A 17033-nucleotide genomic window follows, 5' to 3' on the forward strand; every position below is an offset into this window, starting at 1 on the left:
TGGTCTACATATAGTACATTTCTGCCACTCCACTACCCATGTGTAAATCATTCCACAATTATGGGTCTTCATTTCCTCAAAATGAAATGCTACCACCCTGGGTTATTAAACTTTTTAAAACAGCATACAAGACAGTTTGCCTAAAAGCCTTTTCTTCCCAGTATAGACTGCATCTATCAAGACATAGTTGGTTATACAAAAGGAGACAAAAAAGATTTCATGTCAAGCAGGTATTGTACTTTAGGCCATTTTTGTGGCTACTGACTATGGTGGTAGGTCTGGGAAAGAATTCCTAACTGCCCTTTTCTGGTTATGCTTCTGGATAGGAGGAAGAGGTAACTAGAGATGAACAAGGCAGTTTCTGGCTTCATACTGTATGTGGTCTAGTTGTAAATTATGATACAGTGCTTTGAATCTGCCATTCACATTCAAAGGCTTTTCTGACAGCATCATTCCCAGAAATAAAGAATGTACTATTTAGGAGTATTCATTTATTCTATAAACACTTCCTGAGGTCCCAGTACATGTTAGTAATTAATCTAGGTGCTGGGGAGACAGTGGTTTAAAAAAAAGAAAACAGAAAGAGAGACAAATACAAACATCCCTGCCCTTGTGGAACTTACATTCTAGTGGTGGTGGGCAGGGAGGATTTATGCCTCAATTCAGTTCAGCTTTTTATTGAGTACTTACTATGTGCTGAATGCTGAACACTATCCTAGGTAGGTAGATGTTAGACAGTACAAACATCAATAAGACATAGCCTATGAGCTACTTGAGAATAGGTTATAGAGGAGTCAGTTACATTAACAAGTAATACTTAAAACAAGAATCCTTAAAAAGCAAGTAATCAAAAAATATGTACAGTAATATTAGAATGTATAAGGTAAAACAGTATGGAGGCTGCATGGATGATGTTTCTCAAGGACAAATAAGTTTCTCAGGTAAAAGAAAGGGATATGGTAGACTAGACATCTGTCATTCTTTTTTGCATTCTGCTAATTCCTTCGTATTCTGGGAAATTCTCCATCTTTTAAGGCTTGTTATCCCACCACAAAGGTTCACAATGCCAGATTATTGTTTTCCCTGCCTCCCCTACATCCAGGGCATGAGCAAGTGACTGAGGCCCCAGTAAGCACAAGCACCCTCACCTGGCTTGTAATTAGAAACTAATGATCCTAAGGAATGAGCATGAGGCCCTTCTCTGGTGGCAGAGGGGGTGATGGCTGCAGTATGACAAGTGGCAGTAGAGCATCTAATGCTCAATGGTGATGGCAGTGGCATATTCAGTGCACCTCTCTGTGTATGACTGGGCCTTATCTCTAGCTCCATGTCCTGAACTTGGTTCCCCTGGAGATTCTGTGAACTCTTTAACAATCTTTTAGTAAAGTCCATTTCTGATTAAATCAACAAGCATTCATTTCTGCTTTAAGGCCTGTATTAAAACTGAAGAGAAGGGCATTCCAGGCTGAGGGAGGAGCAGAAGCAAAGTAAACGAGAGGCCAGTTAGCTTAGTGATTAAGAGAGGAGCCTCTCAGGCTAGAGAGATCTAAATTTGAATCAAGCTTCTACATTTTACTAGCTGTGAGACCTAATTCAATGTATTTAAACTCTCAAACCTCAACTCCTGCTTAGTAAAATGGAGATAATAATACATATTTATTCCAGGTTCTTTTGAGAATTAAACAAGGTGATGATAATTCATTTAAAGCTCTTAGTACCTCACACAGAGTAAAACCTCCACAGATAATTGTTTTATTAGTAATATTGATGATGTAATAACCATGATATTTTGGGGTAAATACAAGCAATCTGATTCTGTTGGAGTTTAAAGCACAAGGAGAGGGGTGGTAGGAAATGAGGACAGAGGCAGATTACAGAGAAGTTTTAAATCACATTGGGAAACTTGAGCATTACGCACTGGGGTCACTCATGGTGAACACATAGGAGAATTATCTTAAAGTATAAATATTGTATTAAATTATTAACTAGGAGACTGATGTGACCAGGTTTTGCACTATATGTGTATTCTCCACAGCTATAGTTATATAGTTCCACTTGACCACAGTACTTGTGCACTTGCAGGATGTAATAATATATTATACATTGTTACTGTTGAGTCCTGATGCCATACAAACTGAAGGTATTTGATTCTAAATCAAATCCTCCAACATTGTGTATATCATCTGTCAATATGTTTGCAACTGGATCAGAAGAGGTTGGTTCTATACTTGAAATAATAGCTTCTCCTTGTCTGATCTGAGAGACAACTAGCCCTTCAGTGAGAAGGGAAGTTTATAAAATGGGGAGGGGGAATGCATCCTCGGGTGACTGGCAGAAGTATGAATCACATTTGCAAGTCTGAGATTCTTCTATGACTTGTATAATCAAATATCACCTGCCACTTTTTACAACATGTTGTTGTGCACCAGCATCTTCATCTAGAGTCCATATTAAGTTAAAGATGAAAGGTTTTATTGTCAAGTCAAGAACAATCAATACTATCATTTTGCAGTGTGTGGTATTTCTTGCCAAATGCTAATAAGCATCACATTGTCTCTGTTAGCCCCGATCCTTCTGGCGCTGAGTAGACAATCTCATACTTACTGTTCGGTTCTGCTTTACATTTACATGTAGTCTACCTGCTTACCCTCAGCTAATTTCTACCATTATCTCCTCTCCCTACCTCCACTCCACACCCATATCTACCTCTGAGAAACACTCTTTGATTTAATTTTGATTTTCACAGCAGCTACTGAAATCAAACCTGAGTCAAAACTGTGTAATTCAGAACAAGCGCTGAGAAGGACAATGTATGGGCTTGCTGGTGGAGGCTCTGGGAGGCTAGGGAAGGCAACAAAAATGGAACCCAAAATGTGCTCTGTAACCACTGAATGCTTCATTTCATTTTCTGCTACTCCCATCTGCTTTGGCAACGCAGCACAGTTTAGTCAAAAGAAAAAAAAAAAGCAAAACACAGACTTTTAAGTCAGCCAGAGCTGGGTTTGAATTCTAGGTCAACACTCAAGAACCCTATTAGGTTGGTACTATTATACTCATGTTACTGACAACAGTATAGTAGCCCAGGCAGATTATGTGACTTGCCCTGTGTCTGTGCATGTAACAGGTCTCATTTTATAGTTAGAGAAACTAAGTCACAGAGTCATTAAAAAAAAATGTGCTCCGGAACTTACAAAGTGAATGAAAAGAAAGACGAATTTATTTCTTCTGACTGCTATTCCACTGATTAGCTGGACCATTCAGCCCTGCCTTTGTGGACAAGTTGAAGCAACAAACTAACTTAAAAACTAAAACCAGTTGAACAGGATAGGTTTGTAGGCAATACACCAACAATTCAGTATAATAATAAATACCCAACAGCTAGCTTGCTTTGTGGTTTTGGTACACTTTATAACCATTCATTCACCCACACAACATCAAGGGATGGTGGGGCTACCTTGTTAAAGCAGTTCATATAGAACAGGTAATCAAAACACGCTGTAGAGTTATAAGGAATATAAAGTCAAATGAGAAATCTACAGCAAAAAAAGCCCAATGCCTTCCTCTAATCAAGCCTCAATACAGATATAAAACAGGATAAACACGCTGGAATACGAAGCATTCCATCTTTTCCCTCATTATTACCGTTAACCCTTCCCAAACTGCCATTTCATCCCTATAAACAGCAGACAGGGCTGAAGAGAACCTAAAAAAGCTACTCGGTTCATGCAATTTCCTTCAGAGGAGACAACTTTCCCTAGAATATGTTTAAAAGAATTTCATTTTTAAAGACCATTTCTAAAATTAAAAGGAACTAGGGCTTCCCTGGTGGCACAATGTTTGAGAGTCCGCCTAACGATGCAGGGGACACGGGTTCGTGCCCCGGTCCGGGAAGATCCCAGATTCCGCGGAGTGGCTGGGCCCGTGAGCCATGGCCGCTGAGCCTGCGCGTCCGGAGCCTGTGCTCCGCAACGGGAGAGGCCAGAACAGTGAGAGGCCCGCGTACCGCAAAAAAAATAAATAAAAAATTAAAAGGAACTAGAGAACATGATGTTCTCCTTACAATTAACAGTGTTACTCATAACCTCTTCTTTTTGCTCACATACATCGAATAAAAACTATAGATTTTTGGGCTTCCCTGGTGGCACAGTGGTTGGGAACCCGTCTGCCAATGCAGGGGACACGGGTTCGAGCCCTGGTCCGGGAAGATCCCACATTCCATGGAGCAACTGGCCCTGTGCGTCACAACTACTGAGCCTGCTCTCTAGAGCCCCGAGCCACAACTACTGAGCCCTCGTGCCACAACTACTGAAGCCCGCGTGCCTAGAGCCCGTGCTCTGCAACAAGAGAAGCCACTGCAATGAGAAGCCTGCTCAGCACAACGAAGAGTAGCCCCTGCTCACTGCAACTAGAGGGGGCCCATGTGCAGCAATGAAGACCCAATGCAGCCAAAAATAATAATAATAAATAAAATAAATATTTTTAAAAACTATAGATTTTAAAAAATAAACAATAAAAATCTAATAAGATCCCTGGTAATATGCCAGTTTCTAGGAAGCATGCAAGACTGAACCAAGTTTCCAAAATCAGTTATTTAAAGAGTGTAAAATCTAAATAAAGGTTATTTATTTATAAATATACTAAATAAATATACTAAATAAAGGTTATTTAACGTTCTCCAGCCAGGTTGAAAACATTCCTACCCCTTATCATTTTCCCCGTGACTAGGCAGAATACATTCCTTTTTCCAACTGAATATATTTCCCCTTCCCTAAGAGCTTAGCTGTCTCCCTGGCAAGGATATCATATAGAACAGCTGTTGTATTACCAGTATAAAAGCAATCCCATCTGATTTAATTGAAAAACATATGGATAGACTGAAACCAAACTTTTGGGAGCTCTGTATCTTTAAAGGAAGAGATAACCAAAGACCATCTATTGGTAAAGCCTGTGAACAATGTCATGAATTCAAATTCTGCACAATTTAAACAAGATCTATTTCAAAAACCTACTTTAATTAACTTTTAAGTTCATGCTTTAAATTCACTAGACAGAATGAAATGGATGAAGAATCAGCTCTGTTTTCAGCCTCTGCTAAGATCTTAGTTAAACCTTCCCTAAAAGTACCAAATCTTAGATGTGTCTTCACTACCCTGATTTGTCAGGTGTCAGGAACAGTTTCCTTTCTTGGGTATTGTCTTCAGCAATCTCCTTTCTTCAGAACCACAACTCACTGAGACTAAGCAAATATCTCTGATGCAGATCAAAACTGGTGAGTCAATCACAGAAGTTAGAAAGTGGCCTGGGGTAATATCACCTGAGTTGATCTCATATAAGTGGAGGCTTATCAAGCTTATCATAACTTTTTATTCATTTTTTATGTTATTCATTTATATTTATGACTGTAAAATTAAAACTGGATACATTCATTGAAAAAAAAACTTGGAAAATCCAAAGAAACACAGAGAAGGAAATTAAAAAGACCCGTAATCCCATCACTTAGCTTTAGCCACTTAATATTTTGGTGTATTTCTCTCCTTCTATGTATACTGCTACTTAACATAATGTAAGCATTTTAATAGATGCATAATAGTTCAGAGATTACCATAATTTCTTTATCATAGAATTTTAGAGTAGAAAAATTCCTATTTCAAATATCTCTACTGAAAAAAACAAACCCAATATATAAACCAGATGAGAGTGGAGCTGATTAAAGTGTGGGCAGTGATGCGGGGGTGTGAGGTGAGGGTGGGGGTGGAGGGCCCAGAAGTAGACCCACTTGGCCTCCTGAGTCCCTATACTGGCTCCCAAACACATCTAAGGAACCCTGGCTTCCCAAATAATACAGTTTAGAAACAACAAATCTAGCCTCTCTCATTTTACAGATGAAATTACTTGCCCAAGATTACAGAACCAGTAAGAGAACTGTGAAAGACCTTAGGGTCCCAAGTCTTACATACAAGGGCTCTGCTTTTCCAACTTTAGCTACTTTTTCTACAAAAGGCATCAGATGTACATCTGTATATTGCTGTTCTTCCTTTAAGAAAAATAGAAGGGACAAAGTTATGTAACAAAAAAATGAATAATTAATGTAATTTGCTAGATCTCAAAGAACTCCACATGCCTAAGTAGGTTCTCATACTATTCCTATGAGTAATGGAGAAAAGGAGAAAAGTTCATTTCTAAACTAAGGAAAAGGCCATGAGATTACATTATTTTCCTCAAGAATACACTACACATCTAGTGTAGCTACAAACCACTCCTTCTTCTTCACTCATTCAATCATTAAATTTTTATTCAGAATCTATTTTGGGCTGGATGCTGGGGATACAATTGTGAACAGAACAAACAGAAGTCCCTGCCCTCATGGACTTCGTAAGCCTGACAGCTTGAGCAAGTTGCTTTCTCTTTCTGAACCTCAGTATTTGCCACCCATAAAGTAAGGATAATAATATTTAACTACTGCTTTGTCTAAGAATTAAATAACATGATGTAAGTAAAAAAAAAAAAATCCTGGTAGGTAATTAGGCATATAATAGGTGCTCAGTTAACATTAATTACCTTTCCTCCCAGAGCGTTAAATATTAGATTGGTAATGAGAGGTGAGAAAGTACCAAGTTCCTTTGATACTCACACTGATTTGAGGCAACAGAACAAGTATGTTAAAATAATTCCAAACAGATTCCTACACTAGGAAAGAAGTAAATAATATTTCCATCTGAAGAAATGAAATTTACATGAGTTCTCCCAATCAAGTTCTGTAGTTTGCGTTGCTACCTCCATCACCATTTACTTTCAATTATTACTGGGCTCTTTCCATAACATTCAGCCCCATATAGTACTTAGGAAATAAAATATAAAGTAAGCAATCCTCTTCCCAAAATGCTATTTTTCCATCCCGTAAATATGGGCAGCTAAACCAGTCAAAGATTTACATTCAACAAAATAAACTTAAAGGACAACAGTTTGGGACTTCCCTGGTGGCACAGTGGTTAAGTATCCGCCTGCCAATGCGGGGGACACAGATTCGATCCCTGGCTGGGGAAGATCCCACATGCCACGGAGCAACTAAGCCCATGCGCCACAACTACTAAGCCTGACCTCTAGAACCCGTGAGCCACAACTACTGAGCCCATGTGCCACAACTACAGAAGCCCATGGGCCTAGAGCCCATGCTCCACAACAAGAGAAGCCACCGCAATGAGAAGTCTGCGCACAGCAAAGAGTAGCCCCCGCTGGCGGCAACTAGAGAAAGCCCACGCACAGCAACGAAGACCCAATGCAGACAAAAAAATAAATAAATAAAATAAAAAGGAAAAGAAAAGACAACAGTTTGATTTCTTTTTTTTTTTTTTTTGGCCACACCATGCGGCTTGTGGGATCTTAGTTCCCCAAGACAACAGTTTGAAATACAAAATACCAAATGTGAAACCCACCAAAAACCTATAAAGTTTTCGTCTATATTCACCAACATAAGTACCAACAGAGGTCAGAACCTGAGGTTTTACTGACTCATATAATACCCAGAAATCTACAAAATATAGATGCCAAAGTCTCGGAGATTCTAAGAACACCTTGTAAACCGTAAAGCACTGCACACTTGTTAATTATTAGAAGCTCTCTGTTCACTATTGACTTTAATTAGATTTCTACAGGGGAAATTCTGTCATTCAAAAGATCTAATATTTGCTTCTCAACCAAATTAAACCTTTTATATTGCTATTTAGCCCAAATACACCTACCCAACAAAAACAGCTCATATTATTCATAAATAGAAAAAGAAATTTGCTACTTATTCAAAGTACTGGATTTTTTTTTTTTTTTTTTTGGAGGCAGATAACTTCTGTTATGGCAGGTTTTTTTTTTCTGTATTGTTCCTCAGGAGAAGGAAAAAAAACAAAAACAAAAGCTGGTCAATAAAGAAGAGCCAGAACAAAAAGAAAATCTTTTCTTTCATTTTTTTCTAAAAGAAAGAATTAATACCATATCCTGAATATTGTATAAACTATGACATTTTCTTATCAAGTGGGCTTAATAATCTAAATTAAACAGACTTTAAAAACAAATTCATAGGGAAAAAGTCAAAGTCACAAAGAAAGACAGGTTTTGTTCTGAGTGCAAAGTGTTCAACCCTGTGCACCCTGTTACCAGAACGTCTTCAAGGACCTTTTGTTCCCCTGGAAAGACTTCTTGGAAGAATTAGGCTTTGAGGAGGCATTGAAGGAGGACAAATGGGAAATTGTTAAGTAGAGAGGATAATTTGGTTCCTTAAAGAACATGAAAGAATGGATGGGTCCAAGAATAAGAGACAGGAGTAAGAAGAACATACAGAGGAGCTTAAAGTGAAAAAAAATGAGCAAGGAGAACAGAAGATTTTATTTTAATGAAGAAAAAGTAATAGGGAAAGATTTTTCAGACAGTAATACTTATCTGTGGAACAGTGGCATTACTAGAGGGATTATTCTGACACACATTTATCACATGTACTTAAATAGATACAGTTAAAAAGAGCTGAGTAAACCTTTACTGTGATTCAAACACACATGTATCCAGACATAATCTTTATCTTTTTCATGACAATTTTTAAAATATCTCCCTTCAAAGTTACCAGTGCAGTTAGGGTAGTTGTTTCTAGTGAAAAACAGATAAACCAAAATGCATACTTGAAAAAAAGACTAAGTGACCAAGAAGAGATACCTATAACATAATCTCAACATTAGTGTTAAAGATGTTTATATTATATGTAAAGAAAACAAACAAAAATAAAGATCAAGGCAAAAAGCATGAATTAAAGCTATTTTTAACTAAAAATATCATCTAACACTGTCTTTCAGCCAAACAGATCTTATATTTCTATTCTCTTCTGATCTATTAAGTGCCCTAGAGCAGTAATCTCTCTACCCATAATCTACCCATCAGTAAAAACAGTACCATGATACTTTTCTTCTATTCTTTTTATAAGGGTGCCAAGATGTCTGGAAGTTAATATATACATGCTTAGCAATGCTGAGATGAAAAGTAATGCTCACTTTAATTTTATGGATCTTTATAAAAAATCAAGATAAAAAGACCTAGTTAGATTATTTCAATGTGTAAATTTTCAACTAGCCAGAAGGCTTCCTGGGGACATAATTCAGTAGATTTGAAACTAATGCTTTAGAGTTTAACTGTGCTGTTCCAGAAACTAATCAGACTAAGGAATTTCTGCAGAAAGCTAGGCACTCAGGCCAGGAATAAGATAGAGTGAATTTGAGTAGTCCCTGGGCCTAGCCCTAAAAAGACTACAGACAGTCCTCCCTATCACAGACCATATTAGAACCTAATCAAAGGAAGAGTTAGAGCTATAATTGTACAACATTGTAAAACAGAAATTTTGAGGAGGTGACTAAATAGCACACAAGAGAATGAAGAGAGTAAATGCCAAAGAACAGGTGAAAAATTTTCAGACTAGTATCCAAGGGCAAGTATTTTTAGCAAAATGGTTTCCTTCTCTTATCCTCTATGTAACTATTTCTTTAAATGCCAATAATATGGATTCTGGAACCACAAAGCCTGGGCTTGAATCTAGGCTCCACCATAGCTGGGCTTCTCTGAGTCTCAGTTTCCTTATCTATAAAATGAAGATAGTAATAGTACCTAACTCAATTATACCTAACTGTTGTGAGGATTAAGTAAGGTAACATATGTAAGGCACTTAGAACAGTACCTGTAGCATAGTAAGTACTAAATGTGTTTGCAATTACTATTACAGTGGTGCACAGTCCCTCAGACCTGATGTAAATACCAGAAGATCCAAAAAACCAAAAATTTTTCTGTTATTCATTTGGCAGCAAAACCTGACCTGAACAAATGCAAGGCTGTTTATAGCTTTTTTAAAAATCCACTCGGTGTGAATATACATGCATTTTGCTGCAAGTATCTTCATGTGTTTCATTACAGGATGCTGCCCTAGACTTCACTGGGGTGTATTTATTAACTTCCTAAAATCTGAAAAATTCTAAATTCTGAAATACACCCAGCCCCACAGGTTTTTGATAAAAGATTATGAACATACCTTATCTTTGAAGCCTCAACAATTTCTATTTCCTTCAAATGAATGGTATCTTCTTAAATAACCATAAGCAAATGACACCCTGAACCTAGCTGTACAGAATTTTAGGATGAAGAAAACGTTTCCCAGTACAGGTAAGAGGGCCCTGAATTCCCAGAATGCTCCTTTCAAATAAAATCCATTCACAATATTTTATTTACATGCCATAGTAGTTCAGAGCTTTCAAACTCTAAATTCTAGGACTTGCTTGAAAAAAAGCCTATTCTCTTAACTTAGATCACAAATAAATGATTAAGGCTCATTTCGGGGGCATTTATGTGCCCTGAATCATGTGTACCAAACCATCACAGAACTTTACAGCTGGAAGAGACCCTTGAGAACTAATCTAAATCATTATTCCTTCCCTTCCAAACTGTTTTATCATCCATAAATGTACTCTCCCCTATGAGGTAAGAACAACCTGCCCTAACTTGTCCTTAGACTCTGTCTATAGGAACACCCTGTAGGTGAATGTGAATAAACTGGGTGGGGTACATTGACAGACTCGGGATCCAAAATGATGGGTTGAATCTAACACAATAAATCTTACATGCTTGGCAAATGTCTCAGTTTATACTTAAGAAAATAACAAGAGTTTCCAAGTGCAGAATGAAGAAAGACTCATCTACTCCATGTTTTTTTTTTTTTTAAAAAAAGAAGACTTACCTATCTTAATGGACTCAATGAGTCAACTACATAATGTGGCTGCTAAAAAAGCTACTGTGATTAGGAACTAACTACATCAACAGTGGTACAGCATCCAGAAAGAACAAGGTAACCGCCCTCTCTGCTATGAGCTGGTTAGAGCACATCTGGAGCAATACGTTCAGCTCTGTGTTCAACACTCCAGGAGAGACACAGAAAAACTGATAAAGTCCAGAAGAGGGGTAACCAGGATAGTAAGGGAATGTGAAACCATTTCACATAACAGTTGAGGGAGCTGAAGTTATTTAGTCCAGACTCAGAGGGAACATGATCACTGTCTGCAGATCCCTGAAGAACTGTCATGGCCCAGAGAGAGCTGACTTGCTCTGTATGGCCCCAAAGGGCAGAGCCAGAATCAGCTGGTGTTAACCACAGTGAGAAATATTTCAGCTAAGTCCACAGAAGTGTTTCTTGCAATGTAGAGCCGCGTTAGGACGCAGTGGCTTCTAAAGTCTTATCTAGCCCTGAAGGTCCATAATTTTAAAAATCAAACATTTGTCATCTCTTCGGTCTCTTACTGTTGATAACTATTATTCTCTAGTATCACAGCTTCTGCCTTCACCCTTCTTAAAATGTCCTACCCAGCCAACCAATCAGTCAAATGTTTTGCCAGGTCTGTGGGAGGAAAATGCTTGCTTGCTGGGCAATTAGTTTCAGTTTGCAGATCAGTGTCTCTACAAACAAAAGACAGCCCTAATTGAGGGGCAGGCAAGAGCTCTGAGCTAGACCTCCTTGAAAGAAATTCTTATTAATTCAAATAGCAGCTAGAAGACCCATCCAAACACCGTAATATATTATCTATGGTGTTCAGTCCTTACAGGAACATTAAAATAAAACACCCTGTACCCGTCTTCCCAAATGCCAGAGAATCCAACTTTACCAACCTAACTAGGTCTCTCAAATTCAGTTAGAAGTTTTCCTTCTGTCAAAGAGATGCGTTTACTGTTTGAAGTAGACTAAAACCCATGCTCAGATAGAAAGGCCATACTCGATTACATTACTGTAAAGCTAAAATTGCCCATCAGTAGGCCCACAGAGGCAGTTCAGCTTCTGAGAACTAGACACGGGCAATCCACAGTGAATTCACAGAAAACTACAAGCTATGAAAAATTTAAAACGCAGGAGAGCTACAAAAATTGGACATCCTTCTAAAACTTCTGTTGCTCAAAGACCATCATAGACATAGATATATGGTAGTCTATGGAAGTTACTAAAAGCCTTGAACAGCTCAGATGGCAAATATTACTCAATCCAGCTTTACTTCTCCTGAAATTGATTTGGAGTCTACAAAACTCCAGCCAAAGTATTAGAGAATATAATATATACGTGATGGACTGAACAAGAACACATTCTTCCCTGTGCTTTTTAAAGTGAAGCCCAGAAGCAATCTAAGTGTCCATAAACAAGGGATTGGTTAAATAAGTTATGGTATATACTTACAACGAAAAATGCAACTGCTGAAAAGAATAAGGTAGACCTTAGGTACTAACATGAAAAAAACAGTCCATGATACATAGTTAACTGGATACAGCAAGTCGCAAAACTCTACGACTTGCTATAACCATATATAATTAATATATGTAACATATATAATTATTTCATTTTGAGTTTTTAAAACCTATTTTTAAAAACCCTGTGTTTATGTTCATATATGCCTAGAAAAATGTCTGAGAAAAGATCAAACTGCTAACAGTAGTGACCTTTAGGAACTGACTGGAACTGGGAGGCAGTAAAGGAGTGACTTTCACTCTTTCCTTTGTAGACTTCTGGTTCTTTGTTTTTCGCAAGTAAAGGTTACGTTTGCCAACAAATGCTGTATGAGTCCCCCTGTATGAGGAACCTGGAGTAGGCAAATTCACTGAGACAGGAAGTAGAATGGTTGTTGCCAGGAATTAGGGCGCTGGGGGTGGGAAGTTATTGTTTAATGAATACAGAGTTTAAGTTGGGGAAGATAAAAAAGTCCTGAAGATGGAAGGTAGTGATGGCTGTACAACTTGAATGTACTTAACACCACTAAACTGTACACTTAAAAATGGTTAAAATGGTAAATTTTATGTTATGTATATTTTATCACAATGAAAAAGTAACTTAAGGAAAAAGTTACCTTTGTGATTTAAAAATAACAATACAAAAATTATTAAGGTAAAATAACATCAATTACACAGACATTATATACTAACCATTCAAAATAAGCAATCTTCCTACATAAACACTACGGTGTGTTTCAAACTTCGGAAAATCTAATTCATCCTTTTCTACTATATTTTACTAAAACAAATAAAAATCACCACAAGTCTCTACTAGGTTTCTCAAATGCTTTCTATCCCACAAAAAAAAAAAAAAGAAGACGACCTAGTCATAAGGATAGCTAACACACACACCCACAGTGTGTTACTCTGCATGGGGAACGGTTGTTCTAAGCTTTATAAATGTACTAAATTATTTAATTTTCACAACAATCCTATGAGCTAGGTACTATTATTATCTTCATTTCTCAGATGAAGAGAGGTTATGCGACCTGCCCAAGTTTACACAGTTAATAAAGGGCAGAACTACGATTCAAACCTAAGAATGGACTCCAGAGTCCATACTCTCAACCTCTATGCTTCCTGTCTCTCAGTAATATATCCATCTCTCTATAGGAAGGCCAAAAAAGGTTACAGTCAAAATCCAGCTAGTTAGTACAGCCCTTGAAGCTGGAAGAAATACAGACTTGGCTTTTTATGGGTGAATAATCTGCATTCCTTCTTATGTCAATGCCAAGCTCCAATCCAAGATGTGACTGTATTAAGGCTCATAATCATGTGGGAAAACTCTCTACAAATTCAATTATAGTCCAAAGTCCATACCTGACTCCACAGTAAATCACTGAGCCTAAGAATTAGGTCAGAGATCCATTAATATAAATACAGCTAGACAAAATGGTTTGGACAAATCAAACCCCAACTCAAAGCAAAGGAATTCAGAAACTCTTGACTAACATCTTGACAAGGTAGGTTTTATTTGTTTAGTTCCAGGCCCACTTTAGATCTCAAGGGGGAAAGAACAGAAGTTGTCTCTAACTTTGCTTGAAGACTTCAATCAGCAGGAAGAAGAGCTTTATTTTCTACAGGGACTCAGACAGAAATTGGCTTTTATTAGCATCAGCAAAACTGAACATTCCCCTTAAGGGGGAAAAAACCCGGCATTCCTGCTTAAAATGTGTTATTTGTCCAAACATATTGACCTTGTAATTGAGGAAGGGAAAAAAAAATGGTGCAAGGAAGGGATTTAACCTAATTTATAAATGTGCTCAACCTAGATACACACCTGCCCCAAATGACCTACTGAATCTATTTATTTGCAGGGAAAACATGGATTACAATGTCTTTTTTTTGGCCTCAAGTGGTCTGTACTACTGTTTGTAAACAAAATCCTCTCAATATCTTTTCCACCTGTCACATGCACATCTGATATTTATATAAACAAGGAGAAATGAACAAGGAAAGTGGAGCTGTAGGAGGAATCCCTTAGACTCAGGTTTTGACCAGTTGGTTTCAGGAGGTACTGGGCTGGCTTTCAAACTTCCCCAAATCACCCAGGCGGAGAGGCAAGGTGAGCGAACCGAACGCAAAAGTTTGCGCCCATTCAGCCTGTCTGACAAAGGCCAGAGAGCCCTGTTTGGAAGGAGGTGCGATGCCTTTCCACGCAGCAGCCGCCCCCCTCCCGAGGACGCACAGCCCAAGGGGGGGACAAAAGACTTTCCAGATTGGGGGCTGGGGGGCAGGCTAGCTGGAGCTTGGACCTCCCCTTGAGAGTCGAAATCTGGGGAACCTTTGGGGCAAGAAATGAGCCATTCCAGCCAAGAACCCAACGCTAGAGGCCAGGGCTGGGGAAAGGCACTGACAGCCGCTGGGAGGGTCCGGCGGGCGAGGAAGCGCTGAGACTCACCTGGGGGAGGCGGCGAGGGGGCCTCGGTGGCAGGTGGGGTGGGCGGGACGCTGCTGCCGCCGCCGGGGAGAATGGAAGTCGGGATCGGGGGAGTGGTGGGCGCCGGCACCGTGGTCGCTACTGGGGTGGTCGGCGCTGGGCCAGTGGTCGTCGAGAGGGTGGTCGGAGCGGGTCTGGTCGTCGCCCGAGCGGTGGTCCCAGTACGTTCCACCGCAAGAGGTGTGATCGGCGAGGGGCCGAGCGGCGCCCGAAAGGTGGTCGGAGTGGGTTCGGCCCTGGCCCGAGAAGGGGTGGTAGCCAGGGGCTGGGCTGAAGAGGACGCAGCCAGGGGTCGGTGGACGGTAGCGTTCGGGGGTCCGGTCCTCGGGGCCTGGGCCGTGGGAGCCATGGCCTTAGAGAAAGGGTGACTGGGCTCGCCCCCCAGCCCCGGGCCCGGCGACGCGTCCACCTGCCCCGTGGCCCCGCCGCCACCGGTGACATTCCCCGCTGAGGTTGCTGAGGCGGCGGCGGCGGCGGCGGCGGCGCACAACAGGGCGAGGCCGCCCAGGCTCGGCAGGCTCCTCATGGCGCGCTCGGCTTCGCCATTCATTCATTCAGTCAGTCGGTCGGTCAGTCATCTTCTCCTCCCTGCACTCGGACCAGGGAAGCCGCCGCAGCCGCCACCACCACCGGGCGCACCATCGCCACCTCCCTCTGACAGGCGGCCGGCCCCGCGGGCGGGCCCCAGCGCGGAGGGAGAGACCGGGCCGTGCGAGGACAGCCCGCCCTCCCCGATTGGCAGCCTGACCCGACCAATGGGAGGCCACGCTAACTCACGTGACCCACCCGCTTCCCGGCCTCTTTGTGGCCCCGCGGGCCAATCAGAGGACGTCAAGGAGAGGGGGCGGTGCTAAGGCGGGAAGAGGGTGGTGCGAGCACAGCACCAGCCGGTCCGGCTAGCGGCAGCCACGGCTTTGTCTGCCCAAGGAGTGGGGCGCGGGCCTCGGGCACCGGGCGCCACGGAGCAGACAAAGGACGCGCCCCGCGCGGCAGAAGCCGGGCCAAGTCGCCTGCTCCACTGGGCGGCGAGCGCGACCCGGAGCGGGGATCGAGAGCTTCCCCGCCTTCTTGAACAATGGGGCGCCGGCGGCGCTCCCGGGCTCGGGTGGAGACGGAGCTGGAACCCCAGTGATGGGTGAGGGCGGCTGCAGCGAGGATGTGGAGCCCAGCATTCCCTCTGCTGCTCGAGAGCACCTGGCCTCGGCCCTGCGAGGTCTGCGCTGCATTCCCATTTCAGAGATGGGGAAACTGAGGTCCTTGTTGAGGACCTCACCGAACCAAGACCCACGCCCTCATCAGACACCTGCAGTGGGCCAGGCGCTGTGCCTGGCAGGACGGAGGTTCTAAGAGACCCGTCAGGAGCTGGAGGTGCAAGCTTCCTGCGTGGGGGAGACAGGCTCACATGCACACTTTACCCTAAAACGCCGGGGAGAGTGGGATCGGATGGGGTTGAACCTCAGCTCCAAGTTTCCTGCTGAGTGGTTTTGCGGCCTGAGCGCAGTGTTCTCACCTCTAAAAAGGGGTGGATAGAGAGCTAACATCCCCAACGCCCCCATCCCCCTCTTACAGAGCTGATGTGAGAATTAAGTAATGAATTGAAAAGGGCTTAACGCAGTGCCTGGGCCCACAGAAATCCTCATTTACGCTTACTACTCTCAGTGTACTGTTAAGACAAGACCCATGCCGCAGCCCTGCTTGTACCCAAAGCCGCCTGCCTCTTGGGGTGGGTCTGATAGCAGAGCTTGACCCTGGGTGACACTCAACCCTGTGTAAAGCTGGAATTCCGGTGCGCAGCCTCGCACCATCGCCCAGGATTCAGAGCTCGCTCAGGCGCTGCAGCCTCGGCTCAGCAGCTTCTAGTGGCAGCCGGGCAGGGCGCGTTTGTCATCTGACAGGGCTTAATCCCAGCCCCACCGCCAACCCATTCCTGGCCTCCCCTGCGTGATGCTCGCTTTGTGTATGGCTTCCCATTAGTCACTGGTCTCCAACAAGAACGGGGCGATGAGATTTGCATGCGAACCCGTGTATATGTGAATTAAAAATGCACTTCTTTACCTGCATGAGGAGTCGGTGGGGAGAGGATAGTTTTGTGCTTGTGTAATGAAAACATAAATATGTTTGTGAGTCTGTGTGTATGAGTATTATGTGTATTTGTATGAGCTTATGAGTATGGGAGCTAGTATCTTTTTTGCGTATTGTATGTTTTAAGTATCTGCATGTGTACTGATGTGTGTTTTATGTGTATTTTCTGTGTGTCTTTGCATTTGTGAGT

General features: G+C 41.7%; 1 protein-coding gene across 1 annotated transcript in view; it reads right to left on the reverse strand.

Moving 5' to 3' along the window:
- Positions 1–15466, reverse strand: part of MEGF9 (multiple EGF like domains 9) — an 84984-nt gene extending 69518 nt beyond the window's left edge. The window contains exon 1 of the mRNA XM_019946481.3: positions 14723–15466. Within this exon, the coding sequence (XP_019802040.1) occupies positions 14723–15311 (589 nt within the window). The 5' untranslated portion in view covers positions 15312–15466. The remainder of the gene's footprint in view (positions 1–14722) is intronic.
- Positions 15467–17033: the final 1567 nt, after the last annotated feature.

Source organism: Tursiops truncatus, chromosome 6 (genome assembly GCF_011762595.2).
Source record: "Tursiops truncatus isolate mTurTru1 chromosome 6, mTurTru1.mat.Y, whole genome shotgun sequence".
Lineage (NCBI taxonomy): Eukaryota > Metazoa > Chordata > Mammalia > Artiodactyla > Delphinidae > Tursiops > Tursiops truncatus.